This window comes from Anticarsia gemmatalis, chromosome 27, assembly GCF_050436995.1.
Source record: "Anticarsia gemmatalis isolate Benzon Research Colony breed Stoneville strain chromosome 27, ilAntGemm2 primary, whole genome shotgun sequence".
In the NCBI taxonomy this organism is placed as follows: Eukaryota; Metazoa; Arthropoda; class Insecta; order Lepidoptera; family Erebidae; genus Anticarsia; species Anticarsia gemmatalis.
Genome location: NC_134771.1, coordinates 3,514,249 through 3,533,807, shown reverse-complemented (window position 1 = coordinate 3,533,807; position 19,559 = coordinate 3,514,249). Strand labels below are relative to the sequence as shown.

At 33.5% G+C, this 19,559-nt stretch overlaps 2 protein-coding genes across 15 annotated transcripts in view; one reads left to right on the top strand and one right to left on the bottom strand.

The window, feature by feature from the left end:
• Positions 1-70: 70 nt before the first annotated feature.
• LOC142984490 (uncharacterized) lies at positions 71-15,475 on the bottom strand. Of its 2 annotated transcripts, XM_076132133.1 has the most exons (17): positions 15,439-15,475; positions 15,161-15,310; positions 13,726-13,781; positions 13,124-13,286; positions 12,603-12,713; positions 12,146-12,226; positions 11,608-11,780; positions 10,469-10,631; positions 10,349-10,385; positions 7,874-8,038; positions 7,506-7,607; positions 6,657-6,791; positions 5,652-5,833; positions 4,658-4,784; positions 3,831-3,968; positions 2,669-3,054; positions 71-1,066 (listed from the first exon to the last, which is right to left on the bottom strand). In XM_076132133.1, exons 2-17 carry the CDS (start codon positions 15,239-15,241, stop codon positions 1,007-1,009), a joined length of 2,160 nt encoding a protein of 719 aa, XP_075988248.1. In that variant the 5' UTR covers positions 15,242-15,310; positions 15,439-15,475; the 3' UTR covers positions 71-1,006. The 2 variants fall into 2 exon arrangements, with proteins under 2 accessions (XP_075988248.1, XP_075988247.1); XM_076132132.1 differs by lacking the exon at positions 15,439-15,475 and having other exon boundaries at positions 15,161-15,419.
• Positions 15,476-18,115: 2,640 nt separating this feature from the next.
• PIP5K59B (Phosphatidylinositol 4-phosphate 5-kinase 59B) overlaps positions 18,116-19,559 on the top strand; it is a 79,344-nt gene continuing 77,900 nt past the window's right edge. For all 13 annotated transcript variants that reach the window (XM_076132152.1, XM_076132157.1, XM_076132153.1 and 10 more), the window contains exons 1-2: positions 18,116-18,398; positions 18,529-18,572. In XM_076132152.1, coding sequence (XP_075988267.1) covers positions 18,302-18,398; positions 18,529-18,572 — 141 coding nt within the window. In that variant the 5' untranslated portion in view covers positions 18,116-18,301. The remainder of the gene's footprint in view (positions 18,399-18,528; positions 18,573-19,559) is intronic.

The following is a 19,559-nucleotide window of genomic DNA, read 5'->3' as shown; positions in this document are numbered from 1 at the left end:
TTTCTGAAAATTAATAAAATAAATATATATTTCTTTACAATGCTTATGTGCTAATCAAGAGAAACAACAGTTGTCATATAAGTAGGATGTTTATTGTAAATATTTACAATGTAAATTATAACTAATATTTATCTCTATGATAAGTCTAATACAATAAAAAATGTACTTTTACCATTTTAGATATTCATCGAAAATAACAAACTTTAATAACGCAATTTTTAAAATCTGTTTGCAGAAACTTGCAAGTTTATAAAAAGTGTTTCAAATACGAACAAAATAAAGCTTTTTTTAACATCTAAGTTTATTGTTCGGTAATACTACTTTATGTTTAAAAACAAATTGTCACGGGTGTGTTTCAAGACTGCAATATGCCCATTATTTGAACTTTCCATCATTCATTTGTAAAAAACATCATTTCAGACATTTTTATGAAACAAAAGTAAAACATATATTATTTAAAAGTCAGTTTACATTTGAAATAAAAGCTTATATTATTGTTCTGAAAGTCATGCAGAATTATACTATGTTTTTTATGATTACTTCAAATAAGTTCATAGCAAAATGTTTTGTAACACTATATTTTTACATTAAGTTAAACATGTTACTTCAATACTGTATTACACGTACTTTCCAATTTATTGGACAACCTGTTGGATACATATATTTCAGATTTAGATAAAATACTTTGAAAATTTTATCATTTGGCTTTGATAACACAAAATTTCAAGTACATAAAGAACTATATTATATTTCACTGTTCAAATCATACAATGATTCACTTTACTCATGAAATAAACAATCAAAAACATCATTTAAACCGAGCTTTTATAATGAAAACATTGTCTTTACAAAATCTGAGAGAATCCTAGAATATAATATTAGTTTTTGCACCAATCATATCCACTACCTAGTATCATATACCGATCACAGTATTGAAGAAATACACATAAAACTCGAAACTCCTGCTTCATATAAAAATAAAATCCGACGTTCATACAAAAATTGTTTAGAATTTTGATTTTCTCTTAGCCGGCGACCGCGGCGGGGGCTGTTCAGTCTTCTTGCTCTGAAAATAAATATGTTACGTCAATGAGCTGTTTGTAAAATGTTGAATACTTTATTGCTGTAGGGAGTAGTAACGTAACTCATAAGAAGTAGTAAATAAGATAAATTGAAGATTTTTGTTCTCTCTCTGCCTACCCCAAACTGATAAAGACTATCTATGTGCCGGTATATTCCCATATGTCCCCTCTAACACTGTCTCCCGGGGTGACAAATGGGAATAAAAGTAGGAAGAAAATTCCCAGTCATCACAGCGGGGTGACAGTGTAGAGGGGACTACTGGGAATATATGTCTAGTTAATAGATATAACATAGATTTCCGTTAACATTACAAATATACAGATATCCATGGCTAATACGGGATAATGTAACAGCTAGGTGCAGCTAAAATGTTTTAAAAAGATGATATTATTGTATTTGCCACAAAATATGATTATTGTAATCAAAATATTGGAAGCTTTAGGGAGAAAATGTTAGTCAGTGTTAATCAAAAATTAGTAGGATAATTTTAATTAATTATCAAGCAAATATAAGCCCTTACAGCAATAAAGCAGGACCAAATAAATATTATAACAGCAACTTAATTTTTTAACCAAGTTTTTACAAATTTATATTTTTATAGTTAAGGCTAATTATGTATCAATTGTGTCATGCATAATTAATAAGTTAGACATTGTAACTACACTACTTAAAAATAGTTTAAAGTAAATTAGTATACTGTGAATATTTTATATAGGAATTTGTACATATACTATACCACTACCGTAAATTAATGTTATAATTAATATTAATTACATAAAAATCATGCTATTTGTGAAACATTTGTGCAAAAAGTATCTAAAAACTATATTGCATGCTTAATTTAAGTTTAAAATATACTGATCAAAATTTAAAAGTAAAATTATTACAACAGACCAAAAGAAAGGATCTTGGCTTTCTCTCTAGACACTCACCCCCGGTTTCTGAGTACTTACATTTAGCGGTAGTTTATCTATTCTAAATAATCATTTTTAAACACCATTGAATATATAAACTACCGCTAAATTTCCTTTCCTTTCCTTTCCTTTTTTTTTTTTTTTTTAAGACAACTCCCGCACTAAGAATTGCTCTTGTGTCGCGGGGACTTTTACAAACATACAAACAACGGACACAAAGCACAACCAGACCCGAAGCAATTATTTGTGGATCGCACAAATAATTGCTCCGTGTGGGAATCGAACCCACGACCTCCCGTTGCAGTGGTATCGGCGTGGCGACCTAAACCACTGCGCCACGGAGGCAGTAATGCACCTCAGAAACCGGGGGTTTTATATTAGGTCGGGAAATAAGTCTTTTCGCATTATAGTATGTATGAACTTGTAATAAAATCTTTTCTCTACACAAAAAGCTCGATATTTGGGTACCTCACGAGCTCACTGAAAGAAAACTAATGAAACGTGTTCTCAATTGTGATTCTTGAAGTCAAAGAGATTTTATTTCAAGTTCATACATACTATAATGCGAAAAGACTTTTTCCCCAACCTAATACATCACATCTACAAATTATACACTATAATACTGTTTCAATAATACTAAAAAATATCTAATACAACACACAAGAACTAACCTCTCTCGATCTCTTAGCGCGTGGCTCTCCATCAGCCTTGTCTTCTTTGTCCTTATCACTCTCCTGCACTTTCTCTATCTCTTTCTCACTCGGCACCTCACTTTCTTCTTTATCATCTTTCTTCTCTTCTGTAGTACTTTCCGCTTCTTTCTCAGGCTCCTGTTCTGTACTTTCAGTTGGTTTTTCGACTGATTCTTCTTGTACTGGTTCTGTGGTTTCTGTGTCCATGTTATTGCTGGGTTGTGATTCCTCTGTGCTTTCCGCTTGGTCTGGTTTGGGCGTGTCTTCTTTTTGTACTTCTTTCTCTTTGTCTTCTTGTTGTTGTTTTCTAGATGATTGCCGTTTCACTGCCGGTTTTGATGGTGTGCTGTTTGCCTTCTTTTTCGCTGTAAAAATATATTTTTTGTTAATTCAGTCCATTGGTCATTTTCAACCTCCGCAACGTGACTCACTTTCATATTAAGTATAACAAAAAGATCTCATTTAAAAAAATCAGTGTGTTTATTACGTAAGGGAACCAGCACTATCAATGTTAGTGGCTTTACATTACTCGAAACAGTTTTGTAAATGGGAATAAAACTTAGGTCTTCGTATTAAATAAAATAAATAACATTATTAATTTATGTTAAAAAAAATTAAGAGATAATCAGCCTATAATACTAAGAAAAGTGAAGTAGAAACTCTATATTAGGAAGAACTGGCAACATCGTTTAATTTTGTATGTATTATTTATATAATACTAGCTGACCCGCGCAACTTCGCTTGCGTCACATAAGAGAATCATAATTTTCCCCGTTTTTGTAACATTTTTCACTGGTACTCTGCTCCTATTGGTCATAGCGTGATGATATATAGCCTATAGCCTTCCTCGATAAATGGGCTATCTAACACTGAAAGATTTTTTCAAATCGGACCAGTAGTTCCCGAGATTAGCGCGTTCAAACAAACAAACAAACAAACTCTTCAGCTTTATAATATTAGTATAGATAATTTATGAAATAACATATTAACTGTAACCTTAAAAATATTCATTTTCAGCTTTTGAGAAACTGATCAGGAATGATAGAGAACAATGCAATAAATGGGATTTGAACCCACAATCATTCATTAATAGGCACTATTTTCCTATTTTTGTATAGGCACTTTTTTAAGTGTGTGTTACCTGGTGTACTCTTCTTATTCTGTGTAGTTTCCTCTGCGGCCGCGTCGTTCTGTTCAGGTTTATCTGCCTTGTCTGCTTCCTCCTCGTTCGCCGCTTCCACTGCCGTCTTCATTGTGTGAGGAGTTGGCGTCGACATTTCTTTAACAACATTATATTTAGTTAGTTTACAAAATATTTATAACCTACTCTTTGTCTGCATGAAAAGATTTCGCGAATAAAAACTATCCTATTCTTCTTTCTTCTCTCTTCTGTTAGTGGTCAACCTAGTATCAAAATTGTCCAAGCCGCCCAAAGGCCTTTGACATGGCATAACTATCCCATGTGTTAATGCTAGTTATAAGCCATCAGTGTAACAAATTCTATTAAAATCCGTTTAATAGTTTTTTTTTTTGGAAAGAGTAACAAACATACATACATAATCAAAAACCTTCGCATTCATAATATTAGTAGGAAGTAGAACGTTTGAATTATCTTTATGAAAAGTGTCGTAAAAAGGACTTAATGCTTGTCATTAATCAAAGAAGATATTATTAGGTCGGGGAAAAAGTATTTTCGCATTATAGTATGTATGAACTTGTAATAAAATTTCTTAGGCTTCAAGAATCACAAATGAGTACACGGTTCATTAGGTTTCTTTCAGAGAGCTCGTGAGGTAAGTACCCAAATATCGAGCTTTTTTGTGTAGAGAATAGACAATTTTATCAAGTTCATACATACTATAATGACTTTTTTCCCGACCTAATATTATTGTGTTATATAAAATATAGGAAATAAATTCTCATTAATGGAATTTCGTTGTAGGACTATGATAGTGATGTATATCTTACCTAGAGGCTCATAGATCAGTTCCAATAGTTCATCAGGGCTTATTTTAGATGTGACCTTCTTGAACTGAAGCACGCGCTCTGTGAAGAATTCCCAGAACGATAGACCTTCCGGTGTAACGAACAATTCCTGAAATGTAACAAAATGTAATTAAATTGTGTAAATATTACTAACTAGTAGACCCGCGCAACTTCGCTTGCGTCACATAAGAGAGAATGGGTCAAAATTTTCCCCGTTTTTGTAACATTTTTTACTGCTGCTCTGCTCCTATTGGTCGTAGCCTGATGATATATAGCCTTGCTCAATAAATGGGCTACTTAACACGGAAAAAAAAATTCAAATCGGACCAGTAGTTCCTGAGATTAGCGCCTTCAAACAAACAAACAATCAAACAAACTCTTCAGCTTTATAATATTAGTATAGATTAGTATAGATTGTGTAAATATTACTAACTAGCTGACCCGCGCAACTTCGCTTGCGTCACATAAGAAAGATGAAAAAAAAAATCCCCGTTTTTGTAACATTTTTCGTTGCTACTCCGCTCCTAATGGCCGTAGCGTGATGTTATAAATGGTCTATCTAACACTGAAAGAATTTTTCAAATCGGACCAGTAATTCCTGAGATTAGCGCGTTCAAACAAACAAACAAACAATCAAACAAACAAACAAACTCTTGAGCTTTATAATATTAGTATAGATTTAATATTGTTGTCCCTTTGTAGGTTCATTTTTTGTTTGTTCCATATATAGACTGAGAGACTGTGAGACTCGAGTCTTCAACAATGGCAAAGTACAAGTCGAGATAATGAATTTAATTGATCAAGGTATTTTTAGATGCGTAAACATAGCTTTCAAGTTTTGGATTTGAACCAGTGACCTCTGGGAAGAGAAAGCGCCAACGGTTGCTTAACCCACAGATCGTTTACCAACCGGTGAGCGCAACTGGCTATGTGCGCCACACCACTGGTTACGGGACAGTTATCTTCAAGTCCATACCTTCATATTCTTGTAGAGCGTGTCGGCCTGCTTCCTGATCTTGTGCGCCTGTTTGCTGAACACGAGCGCGGCGCTCTCGCTCAGCTCCCACGACGGCGTGTTGCCGACGTACGCGCGCATGCGCTTGATGGTCTCCAGGCACGTGGGGTGCTTCAGCAACATTAGCGGCTTTATGTTTAGCTCTGGGGAGGGGAATAAGTGGGACATTAGTTTAACCCTTTCACAGATAACTCTTATTTAAAAAAAGTCTTTTCTGAGATTTTCTGTTTAAAAATTCTCAGAGATTGCCCGGAGTTAGGAAGTTGACTTAGACCTCCGTGCCTCGGAGAGCATGTAAAGCCGTCGGTCCTGCGCCTGACCTCTCTCTGGTCGTGTCGGTTTAGCCGTCCGACCAGACTCTAAGAGTAAAGGAACAGAGAGTGTACCTGTGTATTGAGCACACACTTGGCCACTATAAACAAAGTCCTGCACAGTTGGCTGGTTTCAATGAAACCAGCCAACTGGCCGCCGTAGCCGAAATCGGCCAGGACGACATCTTATTTTTAACGCTACATTTTTATCGACATTTGCCGACGAAAGCGTCGTAAGCACTTTCTAATTTGTCGAGTATAGCCGACCGTGGCGTTTAAAGGGTGAAGCATGTGTAAAAACCGATACCTCAATAAAATGTTGAAGTTAATGATGCATCTATTTTCATTTACATACATTTTTCGTAATCGTTAACTGTAAGGCATGCTAATTGTAACCAACTGCTAATATTAAGGTTTCGCTTCATTCTTATTCGGGCAAAGTACTACTAGTTTTTCTAATTTATATTAGAATATTTCTCAATAGAAGCCCAGGATTTGATTGCGTGCCCGGTAAATGGCAATAGGTCCGCCCACTAAAACATTCTTAATGGCGAAACGTGGATGTATCTCAAACACCTCTTGCCTACAGATACCACAGGCGTGATATACGTCTATCACACAATAAACATGCAAATTGAAAGTTTTAAACACATACCCATAAGTTCGTCTAGTAGTTTCAAGCACAGATCAGTCTCGGCCTTCTCGAGACACAGGCAACTTTTGATCTTAGCATCCAGTTCAATCAGCTTCATCTCCGTCTTCAAGAACTGCAATCGGGATTTCTTGTCCTCTGAAATTGTAACAAGCATTTTTCAAGAAAACTATATTTAGATTGAATTAGTCATGATTGTATTCTTACTAGCAGCTGCCCGCGTGGACTAAAGTTAGTAATTTTCTTTTTATCACAACATTTTCTATTGCAGGCAGGGCAGTGATAGCCGAGTGGTTTAAGTTGGCACCTCCCACGCAAGTGGTCGCAGGTTCCAATCCGAGGCAACACACCAATGACTTTTCGAAGTTATGTGTGTATTAAAAATTAATTATCACTTGCTCTAACGGTGAAGGAAAACATCGTGAGGAAACCTTGCATGCCTAAAATTTGTTTAATACATTTATTGAGGGCATGCAAAGTCCCCAACCCGCACTTGGCCAGCGTGGTGGACTCAAGGCCTAACCCCTCCCCCTCGTTTGGGACCCTTGCCCTGCAGTGGGACAGATATGGGTTATTAAAAAAAAAAAAAAAAATCTATTGATTTAGTCAGCCCGTGACTACGGTCGATGCAGTTCTATCGAAACGATGGGTAAACAAATAAACTATACTAATCTATAATTTGCAATCATGTTTAAGACCCGTTGCATTATAATATTATTTTTTATGGCTGCTCCATTCCTATTAGTAAAAGGATTATGTTATTCAACACAAACGTATTTTCCGTTTCTGTCTGCTGTAATTTACTTATGTAAATGAAAGATATAATCAAATTGAAGCATAAAGTACACATACCAGTTTCCCTCTCCTTGTCAAGAGTCGCCTTCTCTTCGTCAGTCAGGTTGAGATCGTTGACCAACTGCGCCATCACTGACTGCGATGTGATTTGACCTTTTTCTGTACACAAAAACAATCATACACTTTAGAGGTTTATTTGAAGAGAAGAAGTTATAAATGTATTGTTTTTTAGAAAAAAAAACGAAGAAAATGGTAATTTAACTATCTTGTTAAAGTATGTATGAAAACTTTATAAAAATAATGGCTGTAATGGAAATTAGATAGCATATTTATTATAGAGCAAGAATTGAAGGCCTACTCTTACTTATGATTGCAGAAAGTCTGTAAGTTGTCCGCAAAGTGTCTAATAGCTTAAAATAGCTTACCTAATTGTATTTTCAAGGTGACAGCATGAGAAGCGGCCTGCTTGTCCCACTGTAGCCGCGCCGCCTCGTTCTTGAAGTTAGCCGGCCGCGACTGGAACAACTTGATGCCTACGTACTTGCCCGACGGTAGGTAGGTTATCAGGATGTTGTCTTTCTCTGAATCCTCTGTAAGAAAACATTGAGATTATTAGACTATTTCAATCTATACATACATTACATGAGACAGAAGTATAAGAAATTAACCGGTGTTGCGCCGTGTACAATGTTACTCCTATGTATAGAGAAAAAAAAAAAAAAAAAAAAAAAAAAAAAAAAAAAAAATTTAGAAAAAGACCAAAAGCGCTTTGTCTTAACTCAATTGATTTCGATATTACTCATAGAAATGATCAGAAGGCATTCTGGCTTTTTACTATTTCCTCGTAAATTAGCTTACTATATTTTTGACAACCATAAGTCTCAATCTATAGTTGACCTAAATCTATCTATCTATCGTATGGTTAGTGTTCAACCTAGTGTCAAAGTTGGTCAAGCCGCCCGAAGCCGCCTAAATGACTTTGATTGCTTCATTACAAATTGTCAATAAACGGTATAGAATAAATACACAATATAACAAACATCATATTTTATTTTATTTCTAAACTCATTTATTCTTAAACATTTTAATCAACACTTTATTATCCTGTGGATACATTTGCAATATTATTTTACGAGTAGCTTTTTCTTCTTCAGTCAAACCATCAATTTTACCTAAACTTTTTATATAATCAGAATATTTTGAATTAAAACCTATATCACCAAATTCTGTACTCATTGCAACTGGTTTAAAATTTGCAGTTAAATTCGTTTTAAATAAATTCATATATTCTTCTCCTTGAGGTATAATATGATTGTTATTTTCTTCTTCAAATATTTTTTCTGTGTTTTCCCTAAAACTGTTAAAATCTAGATTTTTATACGTCTTTGATAGTGAAGCTACGGAACTGATAGACTGGTTACGACTTAAATTCTTGATACTGGAATTATCGGATTCTTGTGTTAGAATTTCTTGAGTTTCATCATCGTTTAGTAAGAATAATGAACTAGATATTATATTTCCTATACTTGACTTGGATTTCTCCTTAAAAGCGGATTTTTTGGTACTTTTCTGTGTTTCTTGTGAATTTGTACATGTTTCTGTCAAATTGTTACCCATTTCATTGTTCATTGAGCTATTTTTTATAATATTATTTGACTGTCCCATACTATGACTTTGCAGAGAATCAGTGTTAGTAAAATTAGATATACTAGTGTCCATAAAACTAGGAATATCAACATTTTGAGTTTCTGATAAACTATAAGTATCATTAATGTATGAGACTGGTTGGCTAAAGTTATCACCAGATGACAAATGTTTGGTCAAACTTTCCTTGGCAAATGTTGGCCCAATAGTTGTTGTATTTTCGTTATTCTGCTTTTTAGTAGGCGGAACGAATTTTTTTGGTTTCTTTGATACATTTTTGTCGCCCGGTTTTGGCCTCTTTTTGCCGAAAGTCGGTATTATTTTGTTTGTAGTAACTTTTTGTTCATTGTCTATAATCTCTCGGTTTTCGGATGTTGAAGCTGCAAATAATTTACAAATGTACGAAAAACTGATTTAAATTGATACAAAAACTACTGTGTGCATAAATTATCTATTATTATTAAGTTAAAATCTAGTCTTGCTTTATCTCATTAAATGATTATAACACTCTACTATCAAATAGCCTTTAGTTAACGATAGAAAATGATGGTCGACTTTTTCGTATTTTCATACTACAAGAAGTAAAATTATTTACTAAAATTTAAAGTAATGCCAATTGCAGGATTAATTAATTACTTATTTCATTTTTAATTACGAAAACTTTCACTAAAACCATCAAATTATTTGTTAGTTTATTTATTTAAAAAAAATATATCTAATGACATAAAAATATTATTTACCTTCTTCGCAAGTCTTCTCGTTAGTAACATTATTCCGATATTTCATCAAACAATCTTCAGTAGCGAAATTATCATCATATTGACTGAATATTTCTTGACTCAATACTAATAAACTATTATCATTGATATTTTCCATTTTCCTACATTAGTCAGTTTATAAATAAAATTTTATAAAACATCGTGTATTTTTTTCATAATCAAATTTCGCGGCAAGAGATAATGATTTGAAATTCGAATTTATGTTTCGTTTGTTCAAATGTATTTTGTTTTTTTTTTGGTAATACTTGCATACAGCCTATATTATTATGACATATTAAAGAAGCAGTTTACGAAATACGTTTAGTTATTTAAATTTAGTATTTTTACGTACTCTATATACATACCTACATAATATCACACTTTCTTCCCATAAGGGTAGGTAGAGACCAAAGAAATGTATTTTATTTTAATTGTAATTATTATGTTTTTATATGCGGTAAAAAATAAAATTGACGATTTTTAATTATAATGACTTACCTGATTTAAACGGTTCTTTCAGATCTTCTAACTCACTCTGTAAATGATAAATTGAAAAACATATAAATAGCAGAACAGACATTATTTTACCTAAAATTACTTTTAGAACCATTTTATTACCTGTAAAACTGCATTGAATTGTTTGATATTTTTTTCAGCAACTTTTTCTTTGGGTTCGGCCGATTTTTCCTTTTCTTTGTCAGGGGTGGGGGAGGCGCCGCGACGTTTCTTAGGCGCGGGGGACGGCAGTGTCGCGTTTTCCTCTGTTTGTTCGTCTATGTACCTATGAAATTAGAATTATTTTTATTTTTTTGTTTATGAACTTATTTGATGTACCAGTAAGAGTGAAAAAGGTGATATTAAAATATGATACAGTAGAGTTTTATAGCATTTATTTCATTTTAGCCACGATACAGGCTCTGCCTAGTGTGGCTATTACTGTTAATATGTAAATGTGTGTCATTGGATTGCAAAATAAACATTATTTATTTATTTACCATCCATTTTTTTAGGGATTACCTATGATGCTGTTATTGCAAGGGATGTCGCGAGTTCGATTTTGTCAGAATAAACATTTGTTTGACCTTGTTCGGGAATTGTACTTTATTACTAGAATATAATATTTGTGTAGTTTTTCACTTCAAAATATTTGAAGTAGGTAATCAGTTAAATAAAAAAATGTATGCCACAATCGCAAACACAGTTAACATCTTCAAAACTGCATTTCGGCAAGTGGCAACATTAATATATGGATTTTTTATGGACACATGGCATAATCTATAAAACCAGTGTCATTTATAATTTAAAAAATCCATTTAATTCAATTCTCTTTTTAGGGCTAGTTTCACGATTTATAGATAAGTATCGGATTGCCTATCCGATGAATAAAGTGAAAGAAAAATTATGAAAATAAAAGTAAAATAAACAGGTCTAATTTTATTTTAGACCAAAGGTAGGAGAGTGGTTTAAGCATTTGTCTCCCACATAAATGGTCAAGGATTCGAACCTTGTAGGTATCAAAAAGAATCACTTGTTCAAACACTGAAGGAAAAGCTTGTGATGAAACCTTTCATGCCAAAAAGTTCTTTAACACAATTCTTGAAGGCATTTAAAGTCCCCCACTCTCATTTAGGAGTTGTGGACTCAAGACCTCTCCCTTGAGGAGACCATTCAAAGTCCCCAATCCGCATTTAACCTGCCTCGTTGACTCAAGACTTTACGTCTCTATGAAGTAGAGACGCTTGCAAAGTAAATCTTACCTCTTTGGTCGTATTTTCCTTCCACTTCTGCTAACAATTTCCTCTTCTTTCTTATTCTCATCATCATCCTCCTTAGCTGGCTCCTCTCTCTTGGCCTTGCCGCGCGGTGTCTTTGGCTCTTTAGCTGGCTTCGGAGTCGCTTTCGCTTCTGACTTGCCTTTCCTGCCTTTTTGCTGTAAATATAAATAGTAGTATTTATAACATCTGTTGTCTATGTAGTTACAACTGCTGATCATGATATGAAGTCTCAGGTTTGATTACCGAGTCAGACAAAGTGCTATTGGTCTCTTTCTAATTTTGATATTATCTATAGAAGTCCAGAGTAGTATTATATTGGACTTGAATCAAAAATAAATAATTTTGACGAGGACGGACCAGACTAGTACTAGACTAGACTACCAGACTAGTAGTAGACTAAATCACTAGCAATGCAATGTTTTTTTTTTTAAACCCAAGAAATCTGTTCTTTATTATATTTTTGACATAGACAACAGTCTGTAGAATGTTATGAATAAGTAAACTGATTAGTAATACAAACCTTTCCTTCATCAATGACGAGGGTACCAGTGTCATCTGAATCTTCAATTCCTGTATCATTTGCTGTTGCATTTAAAGTAGTCTGAAACAAAAACCGTTTATTCTCAATAATGGCACTTTCATGCTCGCAGGTCTTTCTTATTGTCCCCAGGACAATACAAGCCCAGACCTTGGAGGTTTTCGTAGGAGGTCGGTAGCGGGTCCAAAAATAAATAATAAATAAGAGAAAAAAAGTTGGATAATTTAATTACGGTGGGTGGGGCTCTCTGGACTAGATTCAAGGAAGTCTAGTGACTATATAAAAAGCTATTTTGCAGGGGTGCTAAAGAAATTCAAAGAGAAATCTTTCACGGCCTCCGTGACACTGGTTAGGGTGGTCGCCATGCCACTAGTGGTGTGTCAAGTTCGATTCCTGTACTATATCTTTTATAATAAAAACATATAAGAATATTACTCACGTCGTCAGCCATGGTCTCGTCTGCTGCTGTGGTGTCTGCAGCTGTTTCATCCATTGTGTCATTGGCTGTGGACTCATTCACTGTGTCGTTGGCTGTAGAGTCCGCTGGCTCCTGAAAATATTTGCTAATGTTAGGTAAAGGTGTATTTTGAATGGCTGAAAATTAACTTTAGTATTATTTTTAGAACTGTCATCAGCTTAGTCTTTCTTCCAACTATGTTAAACTAACTGATTGCAGCTGGATACCAGTATTTTACATGGAGCAACTGCCTATGATACATTACCCATTGGTAAGACTGGTTAACAGACTTTCAAGCCTCTGAATATTATTAACAAACAGCCGGGATCCACAATTTAACGTGCCTTCTAAACTACGGAGGAGCTCCGAATTTACAAGCCGGTCACCCATCCACAGAACAACCTCGGCAAGCGTAGCTTAACTTCGCGGATCGATCCGCGCGGCTTTTGTTAACTAAGCCACGAGCTAGAGTATATTATTATATAAACAAATTCTACACTTACCTCAGCAGCAATACCAATGACCTGTTCCAAAGGTACATTGTTGGCAAAGTCATGTTCAATCTGCTTAACACCATCATTGAAGTCACGACGCTTCACTGTCTTAGTTAGGAACTTGTCTTTGTTCTCTGCGTAGTCAAATATCATGTTCGGTGGGAGATTTGCCCTGTAAAGTGATGGTCTATGTTAATGAGATTTATCACAATCACTAAATTTTTTTTAATGTGTTATTGTCCCTTTACTGGGCAAGGGTGTCTTTCCAAACAGGGAAGGGGTTAGGCCTTGAGTCTTTGCATGCCGCCAAGAAGTGCATTAAACAATTTACACATTATCATACAAAATCTAAGTAAGGTTTTTGTTGTTCCAAATTCAAAGAAAGGTTCCCAATACATTATTTGTTAAGGTAAATAAACTGCCAGGATGGGTGGCTATTTATAACAATAATACTGTTTTGGTATTTTGTGGCATTTTTAAATTATTAATTGTTAGAGCTGTTCAATATTTCTTGCCAATCACTCTGTGATAGATGTATCTTTAATAAAAATGCTGATAATTTAAGTAGAAAAGAAAGAAAAAGTATAAATAATCAAATTATTGCAACTTACGTTTCCCCAGTGCCATAGAAATATACAAAATATCTCTTGCCATTCAATCTTTGGACCTGCAAAAGACAAAGATAATTTAATGATATTTTCATAAGGAGCTATAATGAAGTCCTGTTCATTAAGGGAGACCTACCTAGTAGCCTAACAGCTGTACTAGATTAATCCCTATAAGTTTTATAATACCTATTTCATACACAAACTGTCAGTAAATATATGTAAATAAACATTGTATTCTGGAAGCACAATTTACCTAAATGTTGACTGTGTTAATTAAAAAACAATAGAAGTTTTTAATGGTACACTTGTACTTGTGAATGGTTCATCCAAAATGCATAAAATTTTTCATAAATAAATTATTTAATTATTACAGACTGAAACATTATATTTGCCACAAATTGTGAGTTTACTATCTCATGTTTTAATACTTAAATTTTTTTTGATATTTCATGAAGAGTAGCTGATTTGACCGGTAGTCCGCTACCCTATTGTGTGATAAGAAAACACACTTGACATTTGAAATAATGATTACAGTAATATCACTCACTAACTTGATAAATTATATCACATGAAATATTTTTTTTATATTTCTGTTACAATATTGTACTATAATTATGATTAGGTATAAACACTACAGTGGTGAATAAAATTTAATTAATGTTTATTAATATTTATTTTCTGATAGTGTAACTATATTGTTTTGTTTTGAATTGAATATTACAATAACAATTTTAATGCTAGTTTTTTCTGACTCCCATGATTTCTTGTTTCTTATTGTGTTTGTTTATAATTTATTGCTTGTTTTCATATTAATCTCATGTATGAATAATGTTCATGGTTAATATAGGTGTATATAACATTTTTTTTATAAATCTGGTTTGCCGAGTGTGGTCTTGTGAAAAGTGACATTTTACAGTAAAAATTTAAGTTAAGGACTTCCTTAGCTTGGCATCCATTTTGGACAAGGAAAACACATTAAACACTATCTACAAATGAACAAATATGAAAAACATTGAAATTGTATTTATCTACAAAGTGTCATTGACCCCTGACTATAGACAAAAAACATAGCCAGAACATTATGATTCTGATTAAATAATCAATTCAACATAGAAATAGCCTTTAAATTAATAAAGGAAACATATTTATATCAAGTACAGAACATCAGTAGGCAGACAAAAGACGATAATCACATACAGAATGTTATTCAACAAAATTATCAGATATTTTCTGATCTGTTGCTATGTCAACATAAAAAACATATCATGCTTGTATAATATACCCGTTATTTGCTTTTAGAGACCTTGGGCGACTGCGAAGGCGTCGGGTATACGACACAACATGTCTTCCCGCGCTTGCATCCAATTAGAACACCGACGCGACCGTGTTTTCATCGTAACACAAATTCAAAACATTTTCAAATGATTTTAACACTCACCCGAGCCGGCCATGCTGGATATCCTTTAACTTTGGCAAATATAAAATCGCCGGATTTGTATTCTCTCACTTTTTTGCCCATTTTCAATGAACGCCGCTGCTATAATGTATTCTTCAAAATATCTACAGCTTAGTGCTTTTTGACTGAAAACTGAAAGCGGAATGTTATTGCACTGGTTATTGAATTGATTTTAGAAGAACATTAGTCTTGAATTGAATGTAATTATTTATCAATTTCGTAGAGACGCTAAGATATGCAATAACCTACAAAATTCTTACCGCGGCAACGAATTGACGGAAAAGAAATAAACATGGCGTTTATTGGTGTTTCTACATGAAATAAATAATGCATAACTTTTATGTTTTTTAAAATGATGATGTAAAGATAAATCAAATTATAAATGAAGCTAAATAAAGTAAATACCGTAAAACGGGGTGAATAGAATTCGCAGGGTGAATAGAAAAAAAAACAGGAAAGTTTTCAAGCCCAATGTTTGAGTACTCCTCGTTTAAGAATTTTGTTCAAATTTGAAATGATTACACGTCGATATTACTTCTCTGCGGTGTCATAATTGTTTAAATGTTTAAATTGATATTTATACCCAAAAAAATGCTTCAAAGTCAACCGTCCTCGAATGCCTTAATGGTCCATACATTTTTTTCAAAACTTTGGATTTAAAGTGGAATTTCTTTTCTAATGAGTTGTTTGGAGTGTTTATCTCTTTAGGTGTATATTTATCTATAAAGATACAATATTGTTAACTGAAAAAACGTTTTAAAACACAATTTTTCCATTCACCCCTTTGGTCGTTTCGATTCACCCCTATCGCTGGGTGAATAGAAATTGACCATTTTTTTAATGAAATATCGTAAAACTATGCATATTTTTGGACAAATATGGTTTTAACTCTTTCTTCATGGCGCCGGACATGATATAAAACAACCTGACAATAAAAATAACAAGTTATTCGCTACAAATTTTTAGGACAAAGTTGAAAATTGTTTCTATTCACCCCGTTTTACGGTATTTTTGAAATAATAACATGATAATAGTTAAAACTACAGAAATAATTGATTTACTTTTACAATAACGTTCTAATAACGTTGGGGGAGCCATTTAGGGGTCCAGCGGCATTACACACATAAAATCAGACCTCATAGGAAGATAATACAAAATGCTGTTAATTTTTGCCTAAATTATCATTTTATCCGTAGGCAACTCGTTTGAAAAAATACGTAAGACGAAAAATAATACGTTCAAGCAAATGTATTTTGTGAATCAGCCAATACCTAAATACGTTTTGGAGTTCAGAATTAGCCGTTTATATATGTTACCTAGAACCTTCGAGAATATATAAAACATTTACCGTAAAACGGGGTGAATAGAAACAATTTTCAACTTTGTCCTAAAAATTTGTTGCGAATAACTTGTTATTTTTATTGTTGGGTTATTCTATATCATGTCCGGCGCCATGAAGAAAGAGCTAAAACCATATTTGTCGAAAAAAATGCATAATTTTACGATATTTCCTTAAAAAATGGTCAATTTCTATTCACCCAGCGATAGGGGTAAATCGAAACGACCAAAGGGGTGAATGGAAAAACTGTTAGGGCTGCCAAAGACGACTTATCCAACATGCTGAAAAGGGAGGTTGTGTGTTTAAAAATTGAAATAACCGTTGATAATTACACAAGCTGACCCGCGCAACTTCGCTTGCGTCACATAAGAGAGAATGGGTCAACATTGTCCCCGTTTTTGTAACATTTTTCACCCGTACTCTGCTCCTATTGGTAGTACCGCGATGATATATAGCCTATAACCTTCCTCGATGAATGGACTATCTAACACTGAAAGAATTTTTCAAACCGGACCAGTAGTTCCTGAGATTAGCGCGTTCAAACAAACAAACAAACAAACAAACTCTTCAGCTTTATAATATTAGTATAGATTAGTATAGATTCGTATAGATTAACTCAAAAATAAAACAAGATAACCTAACTAACTTTCATACTATATGCAGTAGTTTGCCGTTATAACTTTGATACAATGATAATTGTGAATTTCAGAACATTAATAACTATTAATTTTTTATTGTTTATGTTAATTTTGTTTACAGTTTTTGACAACCCTATTTATTAATCTCTATTGACCCCTCACACGTTTCTATTCACCCCTTACGCGTTTCTATTGAACCCTGCTATGTTTCCATTTACCCCATACTGTAGTTCTATTCACCCTTCAAACGATTCTATTCACCCCGTTTATACAAAAAAATGACTATTTCTGTGATTTAAAAATATTTTTAAGGTTTAAAAACGTTTTTTCAATTAACAATATTGTATCTTTATAGATTAATATACACTTAAAGAGATAAACACTTCAAACAACTCATTAGAAAGGAAATCCCACTTTAAATCCAAAGTTTTGGAGGTCGATATTAAGGCATTCGAGGACGGTTGTCTTTGAAGCAATTTTTTGCGTATAAATATCATTTTAAACATTTAAACAATTATGACACCGCAGAGAAGTAATATCGACGTGTAATCATTTCAAATTTGAACTAAATTCTTCAACGAGGAGTACTTAAATATTGGCCTTGAAAACTTTCGTGATTTTTTTTCTATTCACCCCGCGAATTCTATTCACCCCGTTTTACGGTATACGTATTTATTAAAGTCTACCGCTGTTTAATTTATAGTTTTGCATAATAACTGTACATATGTCTTTCAATAAATAAATTGATTTTTAGTTTCTTTGTGTGACACAATTCTTACTGAAACCATTGAACAATTAGGTAGCTACCTAATATTACTAAATCCCATTTTTAGTGTTGTTTATATCGTATCATGTGTACCTTGCATTATTGTGCAAACAATACAATCCACCCACTTAACTCTATTGTCTATACACAAATATTAAATTTACACTTTTTATTTTAATTTGCAACCCAGTTACTATGAGTGGTCGTGTCAGACGGATGCTACGGGCGAGCATTTTCGCGTAAACTAATTGATTTCTTCTAATTAAATTATAGTGAATCATTGTGTAAGCGATGCAAGTGTGATGTGAGCCATGAGAATTATTATTGTGCAAACATACGAGCGAGAGACTTCAAAATAGGGGATGTAACAAGAAACAAAAATGGCTTCAGGAGACACTGATCACATAGAAATAATGGACAGTACGGCATCAAAAAAGTCGGATAACGCGACTGGAGCATCGGGCACGGAGGACGATGGTAGTGCATTACTAAATCTAATAATAGTACAACGCATTCCATTGTTATAATCCCATTGTAACAAGATAATTACGTTGTCAACGGGGACGATTTCCACAATGCTCATATCGTCCTATTTTCCTCTTTGCAGATCGTGACAAAAGTTCAATTGCGGAGAAAAATGCACCGTACGACGTAAGTGATACTCTAATATGTTATTACTATCACTATTTCATTCATAAGTGCGTTAAATGTTAGAAATGCGTTGGTGAAAGTGTTGTTGGGATACACTTAATAACGAGTAATTACTGACGATTCATTAACAATTACGCGGTGAGAAACTGCCAAGTAACATAACTTGTGCATACATTACTATCGTCATACTACAAACAAACATTTTGATACGTACTTTTACGCGCGTCACCTGTAAAGATGTACTAAAAAAGTTATTGAACTACTTTTTCTAGAATAATATTTGTGACAGTGAAATTCTCATCAAAATATGTCGTGCAGTTTCTGGGTTATATCATAACAAATACCGTTACATTAATGTCTTGATTATAGTTGTAGATAAGAGGTATTACATCACTGAGTGTTGTTTTAATTTTACTTGGAAACTTGTAATTATGAGTATCAAAGTCTAAAAACAAAGTAAAAAACAACACAACCTTATGTTGAAGCAGATATAATTGTGTTGATAAACTTCCTTCACACAAACATGATACCTTATATTCAATAATTACATTTGTCTGGTTTGTAACTAAATAGGTACATCAAAATTGTTTTTTTATTTTGTAACCCAGCTTAAGGTAAAATAATAGAGTTTAGAGATACTGGCCATATGGCAATTTATTTTTTATTCCAGCCAGTCTTTTTAAGAATGGGTGTCAACTAAACTGTTCCATCTGCCCCATGACTAAAATAAAAAAAAATCCCAATCTTGGTCAGTGCTGGACAAAAACTTAACCCTTTCATTCTAAGAACTGCTAAAGATATTCAGCTTTCAGTCAGTAATTGGTTATATACATAAATATTTTAGATTCTATCTACTAGTTATAACAGAAATGTACTTATGACATTCTAAATATAAGAGAATGCCAATAAAAAGTTAATTGTTGTGTCTATGCTGCCTTATAGAAACCTATTATGCTTCGACCATTTATTTAATAGCAAAAAGTTTCA